Source organism: Centroberyx affinis, unplaced genomic scaffold, assembly GCF_046629955.1.
Source record: "Centroberyx affinis isolate AG114_WGS23_722 - 3 ecotype Tasmania unplaced genomic scaffold, CSIRO-AGI_Caff_v1 ptg002475l_1, whole genome shotgun sequence".
NCBI lineage: Eukaryota > Metazoa > Chordata > Actinopteri > Beryciformes > Berycidae > Centroberyx > Centroberyx affinis.
The window spans coordinates 306,708-332,922 of NW_027280707.1; the positions used below are offsets into that span (position 1 = coordinate 306,708).

Sequence of the window (26,215 nt, forward strand, 5' to 3'; positions counted from 1 at the left end):
AGGAGATGCTAACACTTTCCTCAAGAGCCCCCCCCCCACCACCACCACCACCACCACCAGATATAAGCCAATATTCTGCATGTATCACAGACCTGCATTGCTTTGGCTTCTGTGAGCATTTTAAGTATGAAATCACTTGCAATACACTGTATGAGTTGAATTACTTTGCTGGATGTGGAATGGCAATGAAAGTATATGATGGAAGGAAGAAAACTGCATAAATTAAGGAAGGGAAGGCAGATGTTTATGATTTGAATTAATAAGATGGGATTTGAAGAAAAGCATTCAAATGGCTTGAAGGTTCTGCAAGTCAATCAGTTTGGATAAACCTTGAGAATAGATTGTCTCACATTATTCATTTGCAACAGTTTGTTGGTGAATTAAATTTTTCTGATTATCTTAGAGAAGGGAGCAGAATATGAAGCTCTTAAGGTCACACGATTATAAATTTCCTCTGGGATGAATTTCTACCAGAATAAAAGAAAAATAACAACCGTTTTACACTTGGGTTACAGTTGCTCAGAGGTCTATGGTGGTCAACCTGCTCTAACCCAAAGTGCCACGGAGAGGCACTCGAGCTCCGTCCTGGGACGATGAGCAATTATTTGGACGAAAATTACATGACCCCGTTCATGTAATCATAATTGTGAGTGACCGGTGTTTATCAAAGGATTTGAATGAAGATAAAAGCATGTGAAAGTTGTGCTGTGCTGTTGTGTTTGTGTGCACGGCAGCTGGAGAAGTGTTATGGCAGCGGGACTACAGTATAGCTGTTCTCAGTCCTGGTCACTTCTCATGCAGAGCGCGTCTGCGGAGAGTACCGGAGGCTCTCTGTGTCCTTCACACTCTTCACACACCAGGACAGTCCGCCAAAAACACAGCTGACACTGTCGAAAGCTTATCTTTTGCTCTTTTGTTCTGTGGACAATTATCGGGAGTCTGGAGGATCCAGTATCTGGTTGGAAACTCAGAGCATCTGCCTGCTATCTCGCTGTGAGGAGGCATCAGGAAACTGGAGAGGGGGGACAACGTGCTGTGAATACAGAGCAGAGCAACTATTGACACCTACAGCCCACCACTCTGTTGTGCGCCTGGACAAAGCTAAAGGCACAGCGCTGTCAAGGATCAGCTCTATATCGGTCTTCCACTTCAGGCTGTGAGACATTTTCTGCCCATACATGCTTATTTACTAAGTATCTTCACCTTCTCTTTGCTCCATCCCGGAGGGAATAACTGGCCGTCCGCCATCGGTTCTCCTCGAAGCGCACAGGAAAACCAGCAGATCTGCCCAAACCCACATCAGGCGAGACCCGTCTGTGCCTTTGACATGCTGTAAGTTGTTTTGTCTGGATTGGACCTATTATGGCTTCGCTGTATCAGAGATTCACCGGGAAGATCAATACGAACAATTCCTTCCCGCATCCACCTGAGGCCAGCCACCTTCTCGGTGGACAGGTTGCAGAGGAGGAAAACGCAGGCAAGACCCCCCAGCCCCTCGCCGATGGCCGGCCGCACGTCCAGTTCCGCAAGAAAAACGTGCGGGAGGATGAGGATGTAAGACACTTATCCTTTATTTGCCAAAATAATCTCACGTCCCTCATAAACTCTCCACCTACATTAGATTATTTCCCTTCAAAGAGACACACACACGCATATATACGTAAATATTGTAATATATCATAGATGGATGCACTGATAGAAGCCCTCTCACAGCTTTCCCTTTGACATGCTGCCCGAGAAAGTTTGAAAATGTTGCTTTATATTTTATCACTGCTGCTTTCTTGCTTGAATATGTCGTTATAAAGTGTTTAGTTGCATTGCCGTCGTGTAGGATTTTTCCAGCAGTCTTCAAATTCTGCTGCAAAACATCTGAGAGGCCGGCTGAAAGCTGGCGTAGTCACTGTCTGTGGTTTGTCTTTTGTCCAATATGCCTACGTAACCAAAGGCAGTCAATGCCATCTGGGTTATACGCTAACTCTGCTTTTCTTTTCTTTTTTCTTTTTTTTTTCTTCTGAAGCATCCACCTCAAGGGCAGGGGACTAAAATATAATTTATTTGTTTTGATGAGTAGGGTTTAATTTTTGTCCATAGCCTTCTCTCCTTCTGCCTATTCTTCACAATAGTTTCTGTCTCCGTGCAGTAAAACCCTTGAGCTTTCCGCTGACGCTGTCCGTGGTGCTGAAATTGCAGTGAACATCACCAGCGGGTTTCAGTCCACAATGCAAGATGTTTATAGTTTCTGTTGTAGGTAGCCTACACCGTGGCCATTGCAAGAATGACCCTAACCCTCTGGGCATTGTGTCCAAGGTCCAACTGGGTCTGACAAACAGAGCTAAGCCCCTTCTGTGAGGCAAATTATACGATTTCCCTCCCATCATAGCTGTAATTAGATGTTTGCATACAATAGTACTAGGATAGGTGATACTTCTGCACACTAGGTAAGGCTTTGCTTTTGTACAGGTGGACTGACAGTACAGTAGAGGCTCCAGTGTGCAGCCTGATGAGGCATGGTGTTAATGAGGGTGTTACTTGTTTGCAGATGACACTAATTCAAGCCTACACAGAGCCACAGCACACTTCTCTTGGCCTTTTATCTTTAACTGGTGACAAGTCTATATGCTGCCAGCGCTGGGATGTTGCTCTGAATTATTGATGTTTGCCACGTTGAGAATCAAGTGATAAGGCCGGCAACAGGCTGGACACCGATACTGCTTGGGCACAACAACAACACCAGCGTTAGTCACAGGGCAGAGGCAGATCCTCAGTGTGTGCCACACTCTACTATTTCTTTCCAGAGCCTCTGTGTTCGTTGTATGAGTTGTTTTCTTTGCTGGTAAATTGGAAAGAGTGGTATTCCTTTAATTAGAACGACTTAACCTTAGGAATGTGGTTTTAAAGATTTATTATGTCTGAGTGTGAATGGCAGCCGCTGCTGGATTGCTGGGCTTCCTGTAGTGTATATATTAGGTGCACCATTCACCTTGAGGTCACCTTTAGTCATGATGCCCCCCTGAGTAGTGCTGGAGCATGAAATTGCCTTTTGCCTCAGGAGAATGGGAGACCACTTCAAAGAGTGAATTCCTTTAACCCCCCAGTAAAAGTTTGAATGACCTTTTGTTTCCATTTATTTTGCCAAAGGAAAGGGCAAAATTTACCTGGAAACGATGTGAGATTAATTTTCCTTATCTGGATCATTAGAATCACTAATCTTTCAGATTGTTCAGTTTATTTCTACAATCCCACAGCTCCAGATGCAAGTAGTGCTGTTGATACTGTTGGAGGCAGCAGTTTATTCCTAGCTGGCAAAAGAGGGAAAGAATAGGCTTTTTTTTGCAAAAACAATTGCTTGTTAATTTGTTTTACTGCAGCATTCTACTGAGTTCTTGAGAACACAAAATGCAGGCATTGCATCTTTGTTTTTGGAGGTGTGTATGTGTGTGTGTGTGTGTGTGTGTGTGTGTGTGTGTGTGTGCTCAGGGTGGGTGCAGTTGATTAATTGTTGGTGTGCGCGCTGTGTGTAAGCATCAGTATTTTTCTTGTGTCACCTGGCAAGCTCGTGTCACCTGGGGAGTTATCAGCCGTAGTTCTTTCTCTTCCTCACTATCATTTACCGCTAATGGCAAAGCTCAGAAGCCCATAAAACGTCCTTAATTAATCGTTGCTGTATGGATGCATGAAATAGGGTGACATTTCAAACGCAGAGACTGGTGCCTAGGGATCCTTTCATGACCTGGTCGGTATTGACTTTGCCTGGCTGCACAGCCAACAGAGGGGAAATCTAAACATTCCCATTGTTTGTCTCGCAGTGTGATAATGAAAGGTGACACATGGCTCAGCAGGGGACACAGCGAGGAGATATTGAATGACAAAGGAATAATTCATGCAGGTTAACTGACATTGGGCTTTTCATATGACTCTATCTCCTTAAAATCCCTCAAAATAATCAATTCAACATCAATAGCTTTTGGCCTCTGCCAATGTCCTTGTTAGACTCAAACATGGAGGTTTAACCTCTCCTTGAGAAGCTTTGCCTCACTTAAATGGTTTGGCTTCTTCCTTTTCAATAAAACTTTCTCCATCACAAAGGGCAGTTCCTCATTATCTCTTTAAACACCGTCCTGCAGGGCTCAATTTTAGACCCCATGCTCTTCTCTCTATACAAGTTCCTTCTTTTCCACATTACATGTTAAAAAATTCAATAATAATATCTTCTGATACTATGATATTGCCCAAAATCCAAATTTGAAAACAGTCTATATTGTTTTATTTGGTCCTCCCAGCTCCAACAACCATTTACAACAATCTATAGTTAGCATTGAATTCTGCAAATGTCAAGCCATTTCCAAATTTCCCAATTTATGAGTCATCTTAAATGGCAAACTAAGTTTAAAGCAACACATGTTTGTTTTTTTATGGTAAATAGTTCCAAGATGAAGCCATATTTATAATTGGTGGCCCCGACAATCTCATCCATGGCTTTACCACATTTAGTCTCAGCCTGCTTCAACTCTGCCTCACCCAAAGGTTGCTTTCATGTCTCCAGCTTGGACAAAATGTAACAGCAGGGCTTTTTGACTGCTGCTAAAGGATGAGACTGTATGGTTCCATTTTTAGAGTTGAATTAATTTTAAGATATTACTTACACCATGATCCTGCTTCAAGCTACATCGCAGACTTTTTAACACCTTCCCTTTTCACTGAATTCTGCTATCGGCTTGTCTTACGATTACATAGATGAGATTGTATTTAATCACATCATCATCATGAACACCTCTAGTTCTGCTAGTGATGTAACATTGTTACTCACACCGGCTGAAGCTGAACCTTGCTGCTTTTTGTTAATTGTGACTTTTGTAATGGCAACTGTGAAGTCATGCTTAACGATGAGGACTATCCATCAGTAGAAAGCTCATTTCCCACCAGGCTGCCCTAATCTGACACGCTGCTTAGTAATGCGTTAGTCATTTTTTTTCCTCTCAGACTTTTGATTAAAAGTATGCTGGAAATGTCACCGTGTTTTAATATTATTTTTGTTTAAATACATTGAAGTGGGGCAGCTCTTACTTGAAACTTACTTTGCCTGCACTAGTGGCCTCATAACAGAGACAGAGGCAGTGCAGTATTCTCTCTGGGGAGGCTGGTGGCAAAGATGCGGTTTTGAGACAGCAAGGTTACACAGGCCCTCATTTCCCTGGGGACTAACATAAAAAGCTATGGGTTCTCAGATTTCTCTTTGAAGATTATTTGAGTGCTTTTTTAATGCAACCATTGCATTTTAAGATGTATTCTTAGCTGAATATTGCAAGCTTTCTGGCTTTGAACCACAGAACCCTTGTACTTGGCTGTCCCTTCTTCTAAAAGTGCTACGAGCAGGTGATTTATAAAGATTTGATTTGATTGATTACATTTTTTAATTATTTTGATAAAGGTTCACACTTTAGTTAAGGTGAAATTGAACTGTATCAAATGTTAATCCTTTTTCTACATCATTTTGTTATCGTGTTGTGGATCATAGGAAGTTGGAGTTCAAAAGGAGATGAAAAATCACCCTGGCTGTATGATTGAAGTGTGAAATTTAATTCACATTGGATACTGATGCCCAGGGCGACTCCATCTGTCTTCAGAAACACACACACACAAGCACACACACACACACACACACGCTCGCACACGCACACACACACACAGAGAGAGGGACAGAGAGAGAGAGAGAGAGAGAGAGAGCACAGCACACAAGCACAATATTTTTGGCTTCATGCTCTTCTCACAGGCAGTGTGTGATGTGTGTGGACTGAAGACACACACACACACACACACACAAACACACACACACACACACACACACAAGGCCTGTCCTCATATGCACTTTACTGTATTATCTATTGAAAAATATTCCAGATATGAGCAAGCGAGCCTGGCCCAGTTCCCAAGCATTAGTCTAGTGCTGCACTTCCTTTGGGGTCCAGAGCTAAACCAACCAGACTGAGCTTCAGAAGAGCAGCAAGATAAAAGAATGAGAGCAGTGAGATGTGATAGTCTGTCCTCATTATCTAGGTGTCCAGGCAAACTGTGTGCCTCAGGTGCGTATTGAAGCCTGCCACCTGCCTCATTACCTGCTGCTCTCATCCAAGATGAGGATGTGCTGAGATTCCCCTCCCCCCTACAAAAGAGAGTGAATTCAAAGCATGTGTGCTTTGGACGCATGTTGGTTGCACAATATTTTTCACATTGTCTTCTGACATCACATATGACCGTTTTTACTCCACTGTAATCAGTGGTGATAAAAAAATGTTCATGCTTTCACCTGCCGTTACATCTGGCAATATTCTTTTCACATGTGAAAACTTAATTTCACGAGCAAAGAGACAGTTCAGAGGTGAAAATGTCATTTCACATCAATTTCACATGTTCACATATGAAAACCAGCATGTGCTTTGAATTCACATGTGGGTTTTCACATGTGACTTTTTTGTAGCGGCCATTTTTGGCATTTTCTTATTTAGCATGTCCTCCTGACTAATTTTGTGCATGAAATAATGCACAATCATGCTGCACAGCGGTTAAGTCCTAATGTTTCATCTGGATCATGAAGCTAACACACAATTGCTTTTGGAAAAATCTTATGGCACAATATCAAATTTGAACTAAAATGCAAGATGCGAGGTTGCTGACCACTCAACCTGCGCGCTGCATGCAGCACAGAGCGACCAGGCTGTCGCCAAGCACAGCTCCTCCCCTCAGGACAGCACAGCATCCTCAGCAGGACCTCCTGCTCTGCGTTGCCATGGTTGCAAAGGTGGAGAGGGTGAGGCTGTAAGCTCTGGGAACACACACTGTTGCTTGCTGATGGCTCTGACTGCCATCTGGAGATGACGCAGCAGTGCTCACATCCCTCATTGAGAGCCCTCCGCTGCGTCCTGAATCCACCGTCACGGGCCTGCCATGTCGTTTTCCTCCACTCTAAAGATGTGCTGAAAACAGTCAGCCCCCCTCAGACCCTTATGAATATAAACATCCACATATGGCTGGTTGCTGTGGACGGACTGTCATTTAGTATCGACCTGTTTTGTGCTGGTCTATTCCCGGAGGGGAGGGGGTGTCGCAACAGGTCATCCATCCCCCACCCAGCACCTCAACACTCTGCTGACACACCATCGATCATCCCCTGTGACCCCCCACCCCCCACCCACACACACACACACACACACTACACACACACACCTGTCAACAGCACGTCAGCATGTACCCCTGCCTCTGCCTCGCTCTGAGACTATCCCTCTTTCTTTCAGTGATTTACTGTATTATTACTGGAGCTGACAGGTGGTATTAGTCAGTGTTTAAATACAGAAATCATCCATTACTTGACGAGAAAGGATTCAGCTTATCGGTTAGTGTTGAGCCTTGGTCTCTGCTGGCACCTTGGGTTAGTCCCTGCTCTGAGGATCCTGTACAGTAACATATAGACAGCTGTCCATAAGCTTCTATATCAGACAGAAAAATAAAGGTGTCAAAAATGGTTCCTCGGAGTGATGCCATAGAGGAACCATTTCTGATTCCACAAAGAACCTTTCAGACCAGAAGAACCATTTCTGCACTCCTTTCGTTAGACACCTGCATTGTGTTTTTGATTATCTACCCTTTACCCTGTCATTTGATTTCTATTTTGTTCCTATCTCACATAATCTTCCTCTTATTTGCACTTGAAATCCCCTTCACTTTCCGCTCTTATTTTCATTCTGACAGTAACCAAAATCTGTATGGTTGAAATTTAGCTGATTAAATATTCATGCTATGAAAAATCACTCCTTTTGTCAGCCTGCGTCTTCGGTTTTCTCCTTTCCTGGTGGCAATGAGGTTCACATCCCTTCCCTGCTTTCCACAGGAGATTAGCTCACTCCACAGATCTAACTTCACTGCGGATCTTAAACCTTTCTGTTGCTTTTTAGAACTTTACGTCTGTGTCTCAGTAGCTAAATATAACAGTCTTAACCCAGCTCGTTCCTATTTCGTATTCTCCCTGTGCTCATGTCTCTGTTTTTTATTTATAACTTCAGACTATCTGTTCAATGTTTTCCTATGAAGGATTAGCTTTATTATAAGGATGGCTGATGATCAATAGTGCAGTTATTTTGAGACAGGAAGAAAGAGCAGACACATTTTTTAAAAGCTTGCTAGTTCTAGCAATAATTCTACAGATGGTTGGCCATTTGTATAAATTACAGGGTTTTATTTAGGTACAATATACAGTGTATGCAAGCCAGCAGTATCATTTCATTGGGGTTTGAGATACAATGTAATTGCAGGAAAACCATTTTTTAAATCACTTTTTCATGCATTGTGTCTCTTTTGCCACTAGAGGCTATCATGCGCCAGCTCATATACTGCAGGCAGACTATTGAGCAGACTTGAAGAACACACAGACATCAACACAGATGAGCCAAGGCATCGGTTCTGGTGAACAGATACACAGACGCAGGCAGGGATTTGGTCAGCCACTCCCATGTTGGATTAGGCATGTACTGTCAACATTGATCACTCCAACAATCCTCAGACAAAAAGGAGACCAGATGCTATGCTTTCCCTGCCATTTCTTTTCTGCAGGGCCTGCCTAACTAAAGCCAACCAGCAGACCCAACCTATGACGCCACAACCAGAACATGAGAGGAGATTGATAATGTCACATCTCATCGGGGGGTGGAAAGGTCATGTGGTCACCAAGAGTACAAACTCTCTTTGACAGCTACATCAACGACACTGAGGGTTGCACTGACCTGCAGACACACAGTCATTTTCTGGCAGAGAAAGGCAAGGAAGCACATAGGGCAAAGAATGGTCAGTGGCAGTCGCTTAATTATAACATTTCATTCAAGAGGGGGAATGGTCGAATTATCAAGGGGTTCCTTTAGTAGTTGGGAACCTGTTTTGTAACCAGAAGGTCACAGGTTCAATCACTGCCAGATGCCGACCTGTGCTGTCAATGCAAGGTGATCTATACACACCTGCTACACCTGCAGCTAACACTGGAAGATGATATAATAAAGCAATGCTCCAGGTAATCATCAAACATGACTAGCAGCCATGTGGGGCGGCTGTGGCTCAGGAGGTAGAGCGGGTCATCCACTAATCAGAAGGTCGGTGGTTTGATCCCCGGCTCCTCCAGTCCACATGTCGAAGTGTCCTTGGGCAAGATGCTCAACCCCAGTGGTCGGTAGACTAGAAAAGCGCTATATAAATGCAGTCCATTTAGTCTAAAAATGCAGTTTTTTAATCAATCAGAAGTAAATAGTGAATTATTAAGGAAGAATTTTAAAGCAAGCGAGAAAAACCCTCCAAACGAAATCTCTGTCAGCTAGAATTAGAACAGCAGAGCGGAGCTGCCATTCCTCCAGAGTCCTCTCAAAGTCTTTTTCTGGGCTGAGACCAGGCAGCAGTAATCCATTGTGTCACACAGGCAGATTCTCTTATCGACCCTGCCATGATACAGCAGCGCCACACCCCTGGGACACACACACACAAACACACACACACACTCTACACACATCGTTTCCCAGGCACATAAACACACACAGAATGGCAATAGAATGGCAGTGCTGCAAAGTCAACAGGGTCAAAATACGGCGCAGCAGATACTAGCAAAGAGAAGCAACAAGTGCCGCTCAGAGCAATATATTTGTAGCAACAGTGTCACACATTGACAGCAGAGAAGAAGCGACATTCAAACAGCTCCTGTTACCGTTTAGAAGTCCATCCCGATGCCGTGGCTGTGCTCGTTCTTGAGCCTGAGATGTTTACTTGGCGCCGTTATTCTTCTTCTCTGTCAGTGTGGCGGCAGCATCAGCCTCACTGGATCAGCGGTGCACCCACAGATGGATGCCAAGGCCGATGTGTTTGAGTACACACAAGAGGGCCCTCTCCTGCCCACAGAGTCTGGTCAAGCCTTCTGATAAATAAGGCATGAGATAGGCTTTCATGTCGTATCCTGGCCGGGTTTCTGTGTGCATTCAAGCCTTGGAAGGAGCAACGGAGGAGCGCCAACAAAACTATTGCACCTCCGGCCATGAAGGTGGGTTTGTACCTTAATACTTCTGCTAGTAAATAGAGAGGAAGGTTGGTTGGTCAGATTCAGCATGGAGTAGCAAGTTGTTCAGTGATCTCATTGCATCTGAGCTCTGGATGGATAGTATGGTGTGGGTGTTTGTGCCTGAGCGAATATCTGTTCACCTGCTGCTTGTGTCAGGTCATTGTCACTGTGGATGGAGTTTTTCCTCCCTGTGTACCAATATCCCATTCTGTCAGGCAGTTTTGTGGCTGCATGTACAACATTATCTCCAGTCAATATTTCTCCTGTTCCTCTAAGCCAGGAGATGCAAGGAGTCATGAGTCTGAATGAGACCCAGAACTCCGGGGACGGAGGAGAAGATTGCTTTTCCCCTCCGCTGCGAGCCGAGCGCCGGCTTCTGTGATGGCGCTCTGTCTCGTGCCCACATGGCGCTGAGCAGAGATGGGGCTAGGTAATGATTGTCTACTGTAGTGGGGGTGGAGAAGAGGGGGAGCGCTATTGAGTGATTCACTATTCTGGAGCTGGCAGCCTGTCAAATTGCACCCTACCAAAGTCAGGAAGCTGAGCCGCAATGATTGATGTTTCTCCCCAACCCCAGATTGGCTGTTGCATCATGGGAATACAGCGACTTTATTGCTGGATGTGCCAATGTGTAGGAAGACAACCTGTTTGGATGACATTATGGGATGTGTTGAGCTTATTACCTCCGCCAAGGAAGTTATGTTATCGCCCCTGTTTGTTTGTCTGACGGTCAGCAGGATATCTCTAAAACTTATGGACTGATTTCCATTAAATTTGGTTGACAGATAGTTCTTAGACCAAGGAACAATTGATTGTTGGGATTTCCAGCATTAGATGATTACCGTTTTTTAGCCATGTCTATGAAACTAATGGAGGTAAAAACTTGATTCCATATCCTAATGGTATGTTTGCAGGGTTGAGAAATTAATTGAACTTAAAATTGAAGTGATAGGAAAGTCTTTGGGTGTGACAGCGAGTTGGAGAATTGCTCAGCCTTTGTGGAGGTTTGCTCTCTCTGAGTGCCTTTTAGTTTATTTATAGAAGCCAGCATTTTTCTACCTGGGTTGCTCACCACGTTTTGTATTCTGTCTGTGAATCATTCACAAACAAAGAAGCAACAGGAGAGAAGGTGTCTGTGCTGTCAAACTCGAGCCACTGACAAAAGGCAGCACTGTTGAGAGTGTTGATTGAAACCTTGAGGTCGCAGACGGTATGTGTTTATGTGCTGAGACATTAAAGGTGTTATTAGCTGCACTGTGTCACAGTCTCGTTCCATTTGACCTCCTAATCCTTTAGGACATTCTAGACTGTATCAGTCAACGAGCCTATAGCTCTAAGGACGGCACTTTTATCAGCCCAGAAAGGTAGAGAACGGGTGAATTGCTCCTGAGAGCAGGGCAGAGCAGGGCAGAGGGGAGAGAGAGAGAGAGGATAAACAACCCTGGGTAAAAAATGCCATAAAGTGGCCCAGCGCTGCGTGTGGTGTGTAATGCTGATCTGTGCTGAACAGCAAGATGGAGCTAATGGCCCTGGTAAGTGGCTCAGTGCTGAATGTTGTGAAGGGCCTGAGCGCTTTGGCTTTATCCCACACTCTCCTGCGGGGTTGTGTTTCGGTTGGGATGAGTGCGGTCATCCGTGGCTGTCGGACACCCGGCCCCGCCTGATACAGTAGAGGCACCTTCAATGTTCTGACCTGACCCGCTTTGGCCTGATGGCCGGTGTCAGATTCTCGTTGGCAGCTTTAGATGGGGTCTCCTCGATGACGCGTCTACACTTGAGAAAGGAGGCTAGTGTCTCAGGTGGAGTCTCACACACACACACACACACACACACAAGCTGTCAGTGCACACACACACACACACACACACACACACACACACGCACGCACACTTTAATTTATTGTGAGATGTGTGGAACTTAGTGCTGAGATGCTGAGTATGGAATTATTCTCACTGAGAGCTAAGGTGTGTCTTGTTTATGACCGGGTCGTTATTCAGCCGCTCTGCATCCACGTCACTCCTCTCTCTCTCCCCTTCCTAATGCTAACACTCCATATGCTGCCACTCCGTCAGAATGAAAACACGCAAGTTGTCCCGAGTGGAGAAGCTGTGGAAGGTGAGTGGTGTTACACTTGAGAATGGATTGAATCGTTTCTGGCACACTTGTAACTCGTGTCTGCTTTTGTGTTAAGTTTGCTATGTGAAGAATTTTAGTGTTGTCCTCGCTTGAGAACTTGTTTGATTTTTTCCCTACCGTTATTATTCCTTTAATGAATCTGTTAATGAGCGCTCGAAGGACATTTTCAAAATAATTTTCAAATTGTTGCTATAATTTATGAAGTGTAAGCGCTCTTTTATTTTTTGAAACTCGAAAACAGACGGATGGAATAATGGGTGCTTCAAATGATTGAAAGTTGTTTGTTGTCAGAGGATGTTGTGTTTTTTGTCAGCTACCAAATTTAAACACTTGGCTGTCTTTGTGGACACGTGGAAGGGCAATTTGTATTCTAAAAACATAAGCATGCATTAAACATGACATATAATGAAGCTGCAAGTCTGAAACATCATGTTTACCACTAATAAATATTTGATTATCTTCTGAGAGAGTATCGCACCTCTTCCTCTTTAATGCATCTTTGTGCCAATAAATGGGATTTAAAAGGGAAAAAGTTTCACTGAACATCTTGCTTGACAAGCCCAGTGAGCTGTATCATGAACAACTCTTAAAACCAGACACAGAGGATCCAAAGCAGAAATAACTTAATGGACTTTCTTCATGGACATTAGTTGTGGTTAAGCAAAGGCTGCACTATAATGCGGAGAGTGCTTCCCCGCTCCCATCATGCTTTGTCAGCTTATTAACTGAGCTACATATTTAATATACATCCAGGTAGACAAAATTGGACATCCTTCCTCTGTTGATAGCACAAACACTTTGTACCTATTTTTGTATGAAGAATATTCAGTGCATTTCCTCCATGCATTTAAACTGATGGAGTTAAATGCATTACGTTGTTATGTTGTTCACTGAAAAAAGTAATCAGTTACTGAGTCTTAAATTCTTATTTTGCTTTAAACAAGCAAACAAAAAATGCCAATGGGATGAAATAATTATATTTCTATTTTGTTTCTAACACAAAACAACTTGTTTTCTTGAATCTGTAAGTGTGATTTTCTAGACTCTAGTGCCTTGTTGGCACTTGTTTCTGGAAAATCCTTGGAACCAGTGAAACTCCACTGGGAACAAGTGGAATTATCTCACCGCACTGGCAGAGCATGAGACTAAATGACTTGTTCAGATGGAGATTTTGTGTTGTTCAGCCATACAGCCTATTAAAAATTATATTTATGCATTTGGCGTGAGCCCAGTTGTAATATTTCAGTAGGGAGTTGATAATGTATATTCCATGATGGCCTGGTGGTTGGCATAAGGTAGATACATTTGGGGCTCAGCGGGGCAAGTTGTTTCACTTGATGCTATCAGTGAGCGGTAGGCAACAATGAGACTCTGTCTGGCTTTGATAGACCCGGGCTGTGGCTTAGCGCCTGATACTGATCCAGAGGAGCAGCCTGGAGTTTTGTCCTTGTCCTTGAAGCCTGCAATATGCATTTGATATGAAATTATATGAGAATGACACAAGTGTTTCAAAACTGTATCCAAACACCCTGAGAGATCAGGCTTTGGCACACAGCAATGTGACTACAAGCTGTCAAAGTGATTTCATATTCTCTGTGTTTCATGGATAATAATAACTACTAATAATGATACTAGTACTACCACTAATAATAAACTTAATTTGCATACCTTTTTTTAAGCAGTTGAAAACAAGTGCTTTCACAATCAAATTAAAGCAGATTTTGAGATTAGATACACAAACATAATTTTACACATCTTTATATAATGGTTTATGATGCTTGTAAATGATAGTAACACTAGGATAGGATTGTCTGCTTAGGCCAACACTTTTAGATCTCTGCCTTTGTGTGTGCGTGTGCTTGTGTGCGTGTGCGTGTGCTTGTGTGTGTGTGTGTGTGTGTGTGTGTGTGTCTGCGTGCGTGTAAAATGCCTCATTTGGTACTGATAAAGAGTAACTTCTTATAAAAATAAACTTGGAAACTTTTTGTTAAGTTGGGCGTCCTTGGGGACTTGGTGTGGCCAGATGATGAAAATCTTTTAAAATCCACAGTGAATGGTTAAAGTCAGCACTATTCACTCTGATGTTTCTAATTTGCTTTTAATCACTATCCCTGGTAACTCCGCTACTTCATACCGAATTAGAATAGAATAGTGCAGATATATTCATTATTATGTCCTTGCCTGTGATGAATTATTCTTTTTCTTTTGGATCACTGAATCTACAGTTTTCTCACCTGTTCAGCCTTTTCTCATTGTTTTAGTTTGACGGTCTGATTTGAATATACAGTGCACATTGCTACTAATTCCTCCTTTATTGTTATTGAGGTTGTGCTTTTTCTCCAACAGATTGCCATGGTAACGACTTGCCAAAATGCGGCGTTAATTTTAAACTTTTTTTTCTTCTTTTCATTTTACGGCCCTCTTGTAAGCCATTGATGAGGACACGTAAAGTTCATGAGGCTCGTAAGTCTGTTTTATGAGGACTGGATCAGCAGATGGGTTAATGCTCTGTAAATGAATGCTGACTCACCCTGCTTGTCTCTTTTTGTATATAGTCCAGCTGCCCGTACGCTTCACTTTATTGTGAACTTTACTGTTTACGTGTTGACATAATTTTATCATCGCTGTTTTTCATTATCTGACTAATATCCAATTAGTAGATCACACTAAACTTCTGTTTTCTTAATTTCACATTGATCTAAGTTTGCAGAAAGGTGCCTTTGGGTGTTTTTGTAAATGATTTGACTAATCTTCAAAAGACACTTCGATGAAATGTTCCCATGAGAGATGAGACATTGAGATGGAATATTTCTTTTTCTTTGACTGATAATGGCTTTCCACACACTGGGTTAGGAAGGCAATGTCAGTGGGATCACAGTACGTCGAACACGGGCCTTCTGTTTACTGAAGACGTCTGCTGTCATCAGACACTTTTCATTTTATCAGCGACTGCAGAAAAGCACTATAGCTGCTGCAATACAATAATAATAATGAACAAAAACTAATGATAATAATATAATCTTGAAGCGCCAGACATTGAGTAGGAGTTGCTTTCTTAATGTTGACAATTTATCCTAATGGCAGAGTGTGTGTGTGCGTGTGTGTGCGCATGTGTGTGTGGCTGTGTGTGTGTGTGTGGGTATGACTTAAGTCACCTCAGGGACACAAACCAGTTGATTGGGGACAGCTTGTGCAATTGGGGACAAAAGCCGTGTCCCCAATTGGTAAAAAGCTGATTTTTTGGTCAGTGGTTAAGGTTAGGGTTAGGGTTAGGTTTAGGCAAGTAGTGGTTATGGTTATGGTTATGGTTAGGTTATGGTTCTGTGTGTTCTGTGTGTGTGTGTGTGTGTGTGTGTGTGTGTGTGTCGCGCGTGCCTTTACCACTGGACGACCTTCCAACATTCCAATAATCAGATCATTAGAAAACAGTGAAATTGCTTGTGATCAATTTCTTTGATTGTCAAACAGTTTTACAACTCAACAGCAGCGGCTATAAGCCACCAATAATAATAACAGATTCTGAATAATGAAGCTATAGATCTTTCTTCATTGTTTATTGTATCCAGTGTTTCCCCTATATGCATGAATTAGAGAGGAATTAGAGAGGAGAGGAGAGGAGAGGAGAGGGGTCCTTCTTATCTCTTTGTTATATTATTTTGCGCTACGGATGCTTCATATCCAGGTCAATTCACACACTTGTGAGTAAAGCATATAAACCTGATAATTACCTGATAATGTCAGCACAACGATTATAACAACAAGCACCGGGTAGATGTCAAGCTACGGTTACATGAGACATTTTTTTTCATTCTGAATGAAATCATTCCGAAGGAAGATTGCCACACAAGTGTTTACCTGAGCGCTAAATATAACGATCGCATTAAGATGTGCGTTTACATGCTGGCCCGGAGAGGCGGAGTCAGGACTTGATATAAAAACGGGCTGCACCGCCTACATCATGCCTGAGCGCCCCAGGTTTAATAACAAGCACATCCATTCGAATCCTCCCGGAAAAAAGAGTAACGTTATTGACGTTACTTACGTTAAATGCGCGAGCATGTGCAGAAAGAGGCGAGATAAAGAAAGTGATCGGAATGAGTGTTTACATGACGAAATTTTATCCATTGACCGGATTATGAAAGGATTATACCACCCCTCTCAAACGGAATGGAATTTCATTCGGATCGGCAGTTTATTCTGATTGAGTTTATATGAGGCATTTTTATTCTGATTGGGCTACTATTCTAATTAAAAGGCTCCATGTAAACGCATCTAATTGAAGCAAGCAATGCTGATCACGGATTCAGGATTACCAGTCGCCTGCAACTTCACATATCGCACAGTAACGTTACAGCAAACGCAATCATTTGATAGGAATACGCAAGGAAACACATATCTGTGAAATAAACAACATTTGGAAGATCCATCTTGATACAAAGACAGTAGGTATTCCACATGTACCGATTGTTTTCTGCGGGCCTTACTATGCGCGAGGGCCACCGTGACGCGGAAAGCTGTCAATCTCAAAGACAACTGACAGATTCCCTCACAGAGATATTAACGTTAGCCTACATATTATTTGGATAGGATTCCCTTAAAGAAACGTCATAAATGTAAGTTATTTTATCATTGAAAATGGCATTACATTAAAGTAAATTAACACTGTTTGATAATACAACAGTGTGGTGATGCAAGTTAATTCTGGAAAAAAGGACAGTTAAGAATGAATAATTAGAAGAATGACAGCTAGCTAGCCGCTAGCTAACACCCAGTGGATGTAAACGGTCACCCAGTGGGTGATATGGGTCACACATAAACTAATAGCTTATTTGTCAAATCACATGTTTGAATTTTCAGATGAGTTTAAAAGACTGGCTGATCAAGAGAAGAAAGAATTAATAATTGACAATAAATGTCAATAATTGTTTTAAATATTATACTTTTATTATGTTCAATAAAAGTGTATTTTCCTAAATCTTGAGACACCTCATATGTAAGCTAGACATACATTTCCCCCGCTCATTACTGTGCAAAAATGTACTGTATGTACTTAGGTCTCAAGAGCCCTCACAGACTTGCAGTGCTGGAGGAGATTCCTCTCTTCCCCTCTTTCCTCTGGAGTCTCTGAGCCATTTCACATCGCTCAGTTGCACTCATGGCTCTAGGCAAAACTGGGGGAACTTTCTCTAGCGCCCCCTTCAGTCCGTTCCTTCCCAGCATTCAGATTCTTACAGCCATCATCTGTCTTTTCAGTCTTTGATCTTTTGCAGGTGTGTTTCTAAGACATTAAGGTCTACATCAAGTATCTGGGTTTTGTGGCTGGTTTGCTGGTTCTAGGGGCCTTTGAGGAAATGCAGGTTCTAGCAGCCTTCAGATGAGGTTGGAAGATGCCAGGCCTTTAGGGTTCACAAGTATAGTATAGTCTTCACTGTTTGGATCTGAATGCACATGGGTTCACAGTGCTGAAATCCCAAGGAAACCCACTATAAAACTAGCACAACACCAGGGGAAAGCTTACAACTAATGCTTCAAACGTCGGGTGTTGTACAGCTTTTTTTTGTTAAATTCTGATTTACGATTGCAAAATAGTTGTCATCTGTGTGTGTTTTCCCCTTGTGTTTTGCTAGCGACTTTGGGCCTCCTCGCATCTTGTCATGAGAGTCACCATCGCCTTCGCCTCTTCATCATTATTTTATTCAAACTGCCTCTCGGCATTCCTGTTACCACGATCACCTCTCTGACCTGAAGATGCGGCCTCAGGTTTGGGGGAAGGGAGGTTGTGGACTATTTGTTTTGACTGTTTGTAAGCAGCTTTGCAGTCGGGTTCCCGACTGCAGTAGCTGCTGCTCCTCGGGGTGCGACTGGCTCCCTGGTGCGCCGTCCTGAGAAAATGAGGAGGAGGCTTTGGATTTCCTGTAAATGGACTGCTGAAATGTACAGCAGCCTTTGTGAAGGCTATGGACCCCATGGTGGGCGTCCAAGACATGACACGCCACATCACTGCTCTCATCCTCACAGCTATTTTCTCCAAATGTATGGCCTTCCCTTGCAAGAGTCACTCTGTGGTCCCCCAGGCTGTCATTTTTTGTCAGTGAGGGAGCTGTGGGGATCTTGCGTAAGTTTGATTGCAGAGAATTTAGACAGTGTTTGGAGGCATTCAGTGAAATGTGGGCTCCGCTGTGGCAGCAGCCTTGGCTGAGTGAAGGCAGCGGAGAGCAGGTGGGATGTTAGTTGTTTAGGTTCACAGGAGCAGAACCTTGTTTTGGGTCACAGTAAGAAAACTTGTTGGAGATTGTTGGAGAAAAGGATAGGAAGAAAAATTTGAAATTATTTCCATGGGGCATACTGCAGCGCACAGTGATACAAAGTGCTGTCATGAGCTTGAGTCAATCTATGTTGCAATTAACTTTCCCTCTCCAATCTTTTTTTTTTCACTTGCCTCAATATACTACATAATTAATTTAAAAAATGCCATTCAAAAAGTGATTAAAACAATTAATCAGTGATCAGTGTTACTGCATTTATGTTAAATTGGACAGTGCAGACTGACAACATGCTTAAATAAAAAAACAAAAATCATGATGTTTTGAAGTACCAGGGACTACTTTGTCATGCAGTGGATGAATACAAGGGTGTTCACCTGAAATAGTTCCAAAAATAAACCCACGTACATTAGCTGTGTTGAGGTAATGATTTTTCATTTTATAAATGTATTAACCTATAGGCCATATTATAAAAAACACTTAACAACTTTTTATTGCTAAAAGGTACTTTGGATAATGCTGTTTGCCTACTATCACTCAACATAGTGTATATGCCTAAGTGTAATGTCTAACGGGCCAATCCAAAATCTCAGTGTATTCCTGTAAGGAGTGGTGGGTCAAGGTTATGTATTTATGAGGGTCAAAGATTTCGGTTGAGGGGCTTGGGAATGATAAAAACTTAATGAAAGGTCAGTGTACGTGCGTGTGGTGTGTGCGTGTGTGTCTCTGTGTGTCTGTGTGTGTGTGTCTGTGTGTGCAAACAATCCAGACTAGACAATGGTAGATTAATTATTTCCCGCTGAAAGTCCTCTCTTGGTAAAAGAGCAATAATGAGTCTGATTAAAGACTTGTAGACTTGTTAATTACCCCTCTGTAACGTCCGGACAGTGAAGAAACAGCCTTTGCCCGCAGTCTGAAAACTCTGCTTTTCATTATTCCATGACATATGGAGGCATGTTCTCAGGACTGAATTGATGACCTTTAAGTATACAAATGATCTGTGATGAACTATGATGATCCGCCCACACATTTTTAATAACTGCATGGTCCCCTCAACCGACAAGTTAATGTATTCACGATAAAGACTGATTCGTATCTGCTGTTTTGTAATAAAGTGATCACAAGACCCATTTTCTAGCAAGAAATTTACCTGCTGTTATTGCATCCTCTGCTTTTTGTTTTGACCAACAGAAAGGTGTCAGACAACTGGTGATCACTGGGGGGAGCTAGCATGCAGTTGAAGACATTTTCCACTGTTTATTGACGGTTAAATAAATGGTTGTTTGTTAGTCTACCAGAAAGAGAAAGAGACTGCCAGTAACTTTCCGGAAAATACCTCAACAACAATGTGCATTCAGTGCCTGGTGCAGAGTTCTTGTTTAAGGATTTAGGAAGTCAGGAGTCCAAAAGAGCTGCCTGGAGATGCTGTTTTGGTCAGCGCTGTGCCACTTAATTTAGTCAGAAAATGATTTAAAAAAAACAGAATATAAAAGAAAATAATGTCAATTAGCTGATAAATTGCGGTATAATGGAAAGCAAGTTCTATTAAAAAAAAGCTTCTGCTGGCACGCTCTGACCCCACATGGCTGGATTTTCTTTTCCGTCTCCAATTAAGCCTGAATGTCTGTTGTTTCCTTCTGCCTGCTGAAGTTGGAAGATAGATGTTGCCAGGCACCTACGTGCAATGTGTTGTGATGATCTATCCTCGTACCCCACACTGTGTTTGGGTTCCTTCTCTCGTTTATTTGTGTTTGCTTGGCTGGTCTCTTAAGCGCTCCCCATGTTATTGTTGATGTTTTTTTTCTTTAATGCAGCATTTATCTTGTAAATGGTATCCTGTTGGCTTTCACTTCTCTTAAAGCTTTGTGTCAAAATGTGGTGCAACTAATAGTCAGGAACTACTTGCATCCAGCGGCCGCGCGGTGGGTTTAACCATTCGCTGAGCGACTGTGGGAAGCATATTAGTACAAGTGAAAACAGATAATTGGGAGGGGAAGAAGATTCTCACGTCACTCATTAAAGAATCCTTTCTCATTCTATACAAATAGCCTAAATTAGCGTATTTTTCTGAATTTGATTTTTCTCATGATCTTTAGATTAATTTCACTGTACTAGTGAAAGGTGAACAAGCTTGTTTTTGCTCACATGCATTAGTGGAGCTGTCCGCAGCAGTGGTGCTGAAATTAGTCTTTCTAGAGAGATGGTCATGCAGCCATGTACGGAGCTGTTCAGTCACAGCAGTGCCAAACTGTATCTGTGATTGGCAGGGTTTACGGTCTTGGAGGGATGATGCATAGAAGCTGACAGTCAAAACGGTCCTGCCATGTAAATTTTTAAATGTCAAATGGAGGATATTCCATCTGCAAAATCACGAAATATCATCTATCTCAAAGTGTCTGAGTCTCCTAGATATTTGGCATACAGGAAAGTTTTGGTACCAGGCATTTTTCACTTGTTGAATGCAAAGCTTTTGAGGCTGTGCTGGAGAAGAGGTCATGTGTTTTCTGAGACTGCAGGGGGATTCAGTTAGAGTTCCTCTAATACTGGAAGAAGCCTGATCTAGTTCACTGAGCCAAGGGGCCAAGCATGTTTGATGACAACAACAATGATGACGGTGGTGATGATGATGATGATGATGATGATGATGATGGCAATTTATAATGTTTGCTCATTATGAATCAATTTAGAACTTTTTTTTCACTGTTTGCCAATATAATGCCATTTAAAAGGCCAAATAATATTACAGGACAATTCCTATAGAATTCCTGTAGTGTGTGTGTGCGTGTGTGTGTGTGTGTGTGTGTGTGTGTGTGTGTGTGCGTGTGTGTGTGTGTGTGTGTGTGTGTGTGTTCCATGCATGATTTCCTAAGAAAAGTATTGAATCTGAACAAACTAGAAACTAGAAATGAAAAGAGTGAAATTAGTGAAATTCTTTATCCTTATTATTGGTCTCTTTGAATCGATATGAACAGCAGCACTTTATTTTTATGAAAAAAAGATTGTTTACCAAAATTTTAAGTATTCGCTCCTTTGACTGAATTTTTTTGATGTTTGTATTACTATTACAAGAGAATGAAACCATGTATTCCCGTTTCTTCCTTGTTCTCTACCTCATGCTAAGTTGAATATAACATGAAAAAGCACTAGGGGCCCTATTTATCCTTCAAGATAATAAAGATATTGATATGCATGATACTGAAGACAGATTGTAACAGGTGAATCTGCACCTCTAATGAAACAGTCTGTAATTGATACCTAAATAGATCCTCCCCTGTGCGAGCGTCTCCATTCATGGGATTGCGTTTTTAACACTTTTTTTTTCACACAGATCCGAGAGCGTTCAGTTCCTTTCCCTCCAACAGATGACTGGTTCAAAAGGCCAGGAGCTCTGCAGAGACTGTGCCTGACTTTTGAAGGAACACTCTCTCCAATAGTGGAGCCGTGTGTGCAACACAAATAGGCAGACAAGCTGTGCTAACAAGGATGTGGATGGTGTGTGCACAGAGATGTGACACACGGTGAGAGAGTTGGAGGCAGATACCGCGCAAACAATGTTTTGTTAGGAATTGGAACTATTTCTGCTCTACGTGGGAGGACTGTAGCACTGCTTCTCAAGAGCCAGGCCAGCAGCAAACCTTTCTGTTTGAGGCAGACAACACAGTAGCATGAGCACACTGGAATGAATGTGTTTCTTGTGGGTGCTTTGAAGACACAGCATGCAACCCTCCTTCTGTTTCCTAAACTGCAAAGTATACATTTGTCAATTCTGGACGTATTGTAATTTCAGCATGCAAAGACGACGAGTAAACATCATCTAAAAAGAGCTTATCAGTATTTCGATCATGTATTGATTCCTGTTTCCATTTCCCGTGTAATGGAATTGCCAGTAATGATGATAGGAGCGCCCACAGTGATCTGATCCAAAGCGACACGTCTCCATATTATCAGTAGCTCAGAGCTGTGAGCTGAGCGGTGGGAAGGGGAGACTGCTACAGCTAAATATAGGTGCAGGTGGAAGGACAAACCTTGAGCTCTCCTTTGCATTGTGCAAAAAAACCCAAAAAAAACAAGCAAAGCAAAAGTGGCAGAACCTCGCAGATGGATACAGGGCTTCCAGGGGAGTGTAAATAACTGTAGATGTGAATATTTCAAACCATCAGTACTTTTGCATAAAGTTGCCAAGTTTTGTAAATGGAATGGATTTTTTGGCATCATATTGACTTTATTTTTCTATGTGGGCCTGATTTCTGTCATTTTACTTTTCTGTGAAAATGGAACCAATGCATAAAAATAGTAAATGAAAACAATGATGGCAAAACATTTGACACTGCATTAATAGGCTACTGAATTGTAATGCAGTTTGCTAACATTTAGTTAGGCTATCAATTAACTGATTTGTTGCCTGTTGTTTAACTGCTGAAATGGTGTGTAATCCTTAAGTAAGACTTATCATGCAAGAGGTTCTCAGTCTTAAACAAAGCATATACAGAACCCAAGAAGCCAGTTATGGTCTGAAGGGAAACCATGTGGAATTTCATCTGTGGGCGATGACATTGTCAGTCTGAAAGGTAAATTGAAAACTGAACCACCCACCTCGCAACACCACAGTTTCCTGTAGATCGGCTGAACCTCGCGCTGTCTGCATCCACGGTCTTCTTTATTTTAGCAAATCACTGGATATCCTAGAATAGTTGGCTCCCCCCCCCCCCCTCTCTCCGTCTCTCTCTCTCTCTCTCTCTCCGTCTCTCTCTCTCTCTCTCTCTCTCTCTCTCTCTCTCTCGATCTGCGTCGAGTAGTTTTCATTATTCTGCACCTGTCAGCGGTTGCTTGCGGACACTCTCCTCTTTATTTACCGTCATGACTTCTGCGAAAGAGACAGGCGGACCGGTGAAAGCGGCTCAGCAGCAGGAGCAGGTAGGACCCCAGACGCCGCCGGTGCCGGTATATTTCGTGCGGTTTTCCTGCGCGTTCGGCAGGTGCGATCAGAGTGCGCGTTTGCTCATCTTCTCCGATCCAACGATTTCTGGTTTTATTTGGCACAACAGGTTCTGTAGGAAATAATATATGAGCATTATCTTACCAAGATGTAACAGTAGGGGAAAACATTTGACTTAAAAAAAAAAATCACCAAAATAATGATAATAAATAATCCCCACAGCTTGATATTAGAATTGGTTTCCACTTGATGTTGCGTTTTTTAACAGCCTACCATTTTTAATCTTTTTTTTTTTTTTTTTTTTTTTTTTTCAATTTACTGGTTACGTGTTGCAGTTTGAACAACAGTCATGAGTCAACAAGGCACAACTTCTGAGCTTCTGCCTTAATGTTAAACTGATGAACTTTTATTGTAACGTCAGCCGACAGGTGTATATCATACTGCATATCATCGGTGTGTAACAACCGATTCTGGTCACAAAAGCAGCAATATATTGTCACCAGATTTGGTTTTCAGGAAAAACAAAATCTCCTTTTGGGTTCCGAAAACCCCCCAAAAAGTTCAGACCCATAATGAAAGCATACGGCTTGTAGTTGCGACATGTAGAAACAATTGGGCAAGGGCTGTGTGTGTGGGTGTGATGCTCCCCCTCCCCCCCTTTCTCTCGGAGTGTGTGTGTGTGTGTGTGTGTGTGTGTGTGTGTAACAGGAGTTCAATGGCAGAAAAGACAGCATTTCCATTCTTTTAGTCATCTAAAGAGCTCCAATTATGCATTTTACAATACATGAAAAGCATCAACATGCACTTACGATGCTTTCATTCAAATGGTTATTTGCTGCATGCTGAAAATCTTCTTTGATATTTACAATTGGCTCTTAATTGTTTGGTTAATGGTTGAATTGTGTTTTGCATAGAGAACACAGTGGAGTGATGTGCTGTTGTGTACAGACACATGATCCACTTTTAAGATATATATATATGTATAACAGAGTACCTTGGCAGTGATAATATAGCCTAATTTATGTTGAAAAGTGCTTCAAAAAATAAACTCATGTTTGCCCAGAGATATGCAAATGGGAGTCAGAACATCTTGGCGATAGTAAATCTATTTGCATAGGATTGTTGAACGATGCCCCGCCATAAAAGTCTTTGGCTGTTCAGTTAATCTTCAAAGCTTGTGTCCAACGCCTGCAGAACATATGAGAATAAAGAAAAAGGTCAATCTCATTTGTTGGGGTGACAGCTTTCCACTGTACACATAATATCTTTGTCTGACCAGAATATAATAATATTTGACAAGCTGAGAAAAGTTACTGCAAAATTATAATAACCTCGCATGACTAGCTGAATTTTTTACCATTTTTATTTCTCTCTCAACTGCTTCAAGATCTCTTCCTTGGGTCTTGACTGCAGTCAGCACCTTTGAATATTTTAAGTGTAAAGTGTTTATTTTTCTGGCATATTCATACATTTATGAAAGCAAGCGGCATCTTGAAAGTAGGAGGAGTAGGGAGACGACAGGGGAAGATCTTTTATCATATTCTAATCAAATGAGAGCATGAGCGCTTCTGAAGGTTGAGAGGAAATCAGATGTCAGAACTTGAAAGGAAAGCCCACAGACAGTGAGACGCACACATGAGTCCAACTGCACTGATCAATGCAGTGCAACACAAGACAACACACAGTTGCCATCATTATGTGCATGCAGCAATCACTTTACATCTACAAATGAAAAGGCAGGGTATATCTTTATTCACTCCCACTGGTTTTCCTTCACTGCCTGCCTTGACTTTTTAATACGTCTATTTTGTGCACAGAACACCATTTATTGGATGGAGGGTTGGGAAAATATGGTACTGTCCCATTGTTTACATCCTAGTTTCATTGGTGACCTTGCTCGCTGGTGATGTCGCTTTGAAATGTGAATGCCAGCTTGTGTATTTACTTAGAAGCAGAGATGGAGACAGAGATATAGAGATATCATAGTACAGGAAGGACTATGTAAAGCTTAGGAGTGTAGCTGAAAGTTGAACTCCAGCCCTACGGACTGCCCCAGCACTCCTGCTGACATTACAGTTTTAATGCAGTCGGCCTCCATACCCAGCTTCAATCTGAAATACTGAGATATAAATAAATAAATGAATGGTGATGTTCCCCCCATTAAAAATGCTGCTTTCTTCATATGGGAAGTCAATACAAGCTCAGCAAATGCATCTTAGTGATTTTGGGGAGTGTATCTGAAATAGTATAGTCACCCTCTTTTGTCGAGGACCAAACAGATTTTGCATTGTTGTTGATTATCATGTTTTGAAGGCATAATTACCACCATACAATGTTTTTTTCCGCATGCCCTACTCAGTTTGCTGTTTATGATCAAATCTACCATTTCTCTCATTACTGTACCCGCTGCTTTTCAACTTACAGACATTGTCATGTTCAAGGTAGCATCCATTCATCCCATCCAGCAGCGTAATAGTGTTATGGTTACAATAGTGTCATTTAAAACAGAAGTGCCCATCCAGACTGAGGGGGTTAAAGGTGACTCGTGAAGCAAAAAAAAGTGATGAAAAAAAGACCTCAGGCTTTTTGAACGGACAAGATGGACAATCCTTTTCAAATTTCTAAAACTGCTGTGATTGAATACTAAATGTTTTTCCCTAGATTCTAGTTTTAACTTTCATCACGCTCGATGTATTTGGTCTGGAAAATGTTATTTTGACAGGATAATAGGCTTCCTATTTTGAACTTTAATCAAAATGGATTTAATTTTCATCGAAATTCTGAATAGAACATTCTGCA

At 42.1% G+C, this 26,215-nt stretch overlaps 1 protein-coding gene across 1 annotated transcript in view; it reads left to right on the forward strand.

The window, feature by feature from the left end:
* Window positions 1-1,362: 1,362 nt before the first annotated feature.
* Window positions 1,363-26,215, forward strand: part of LOC139656420 (A-type potassium channel modulatory protein DPP6-like) — a 54,377-nt gene continuing 29,524 nt past the window's right edge. Inside the window, exon 1 of the mRNA XM_071533995.1 lies at window positions 1,363-1,554. Coding sequence (XP_071390096.1) covers window positions 1,363-1,554 — 192 coding nt within the window. The remainder of the gene's footprint in view (window positions 1,555-26,215) is intronic.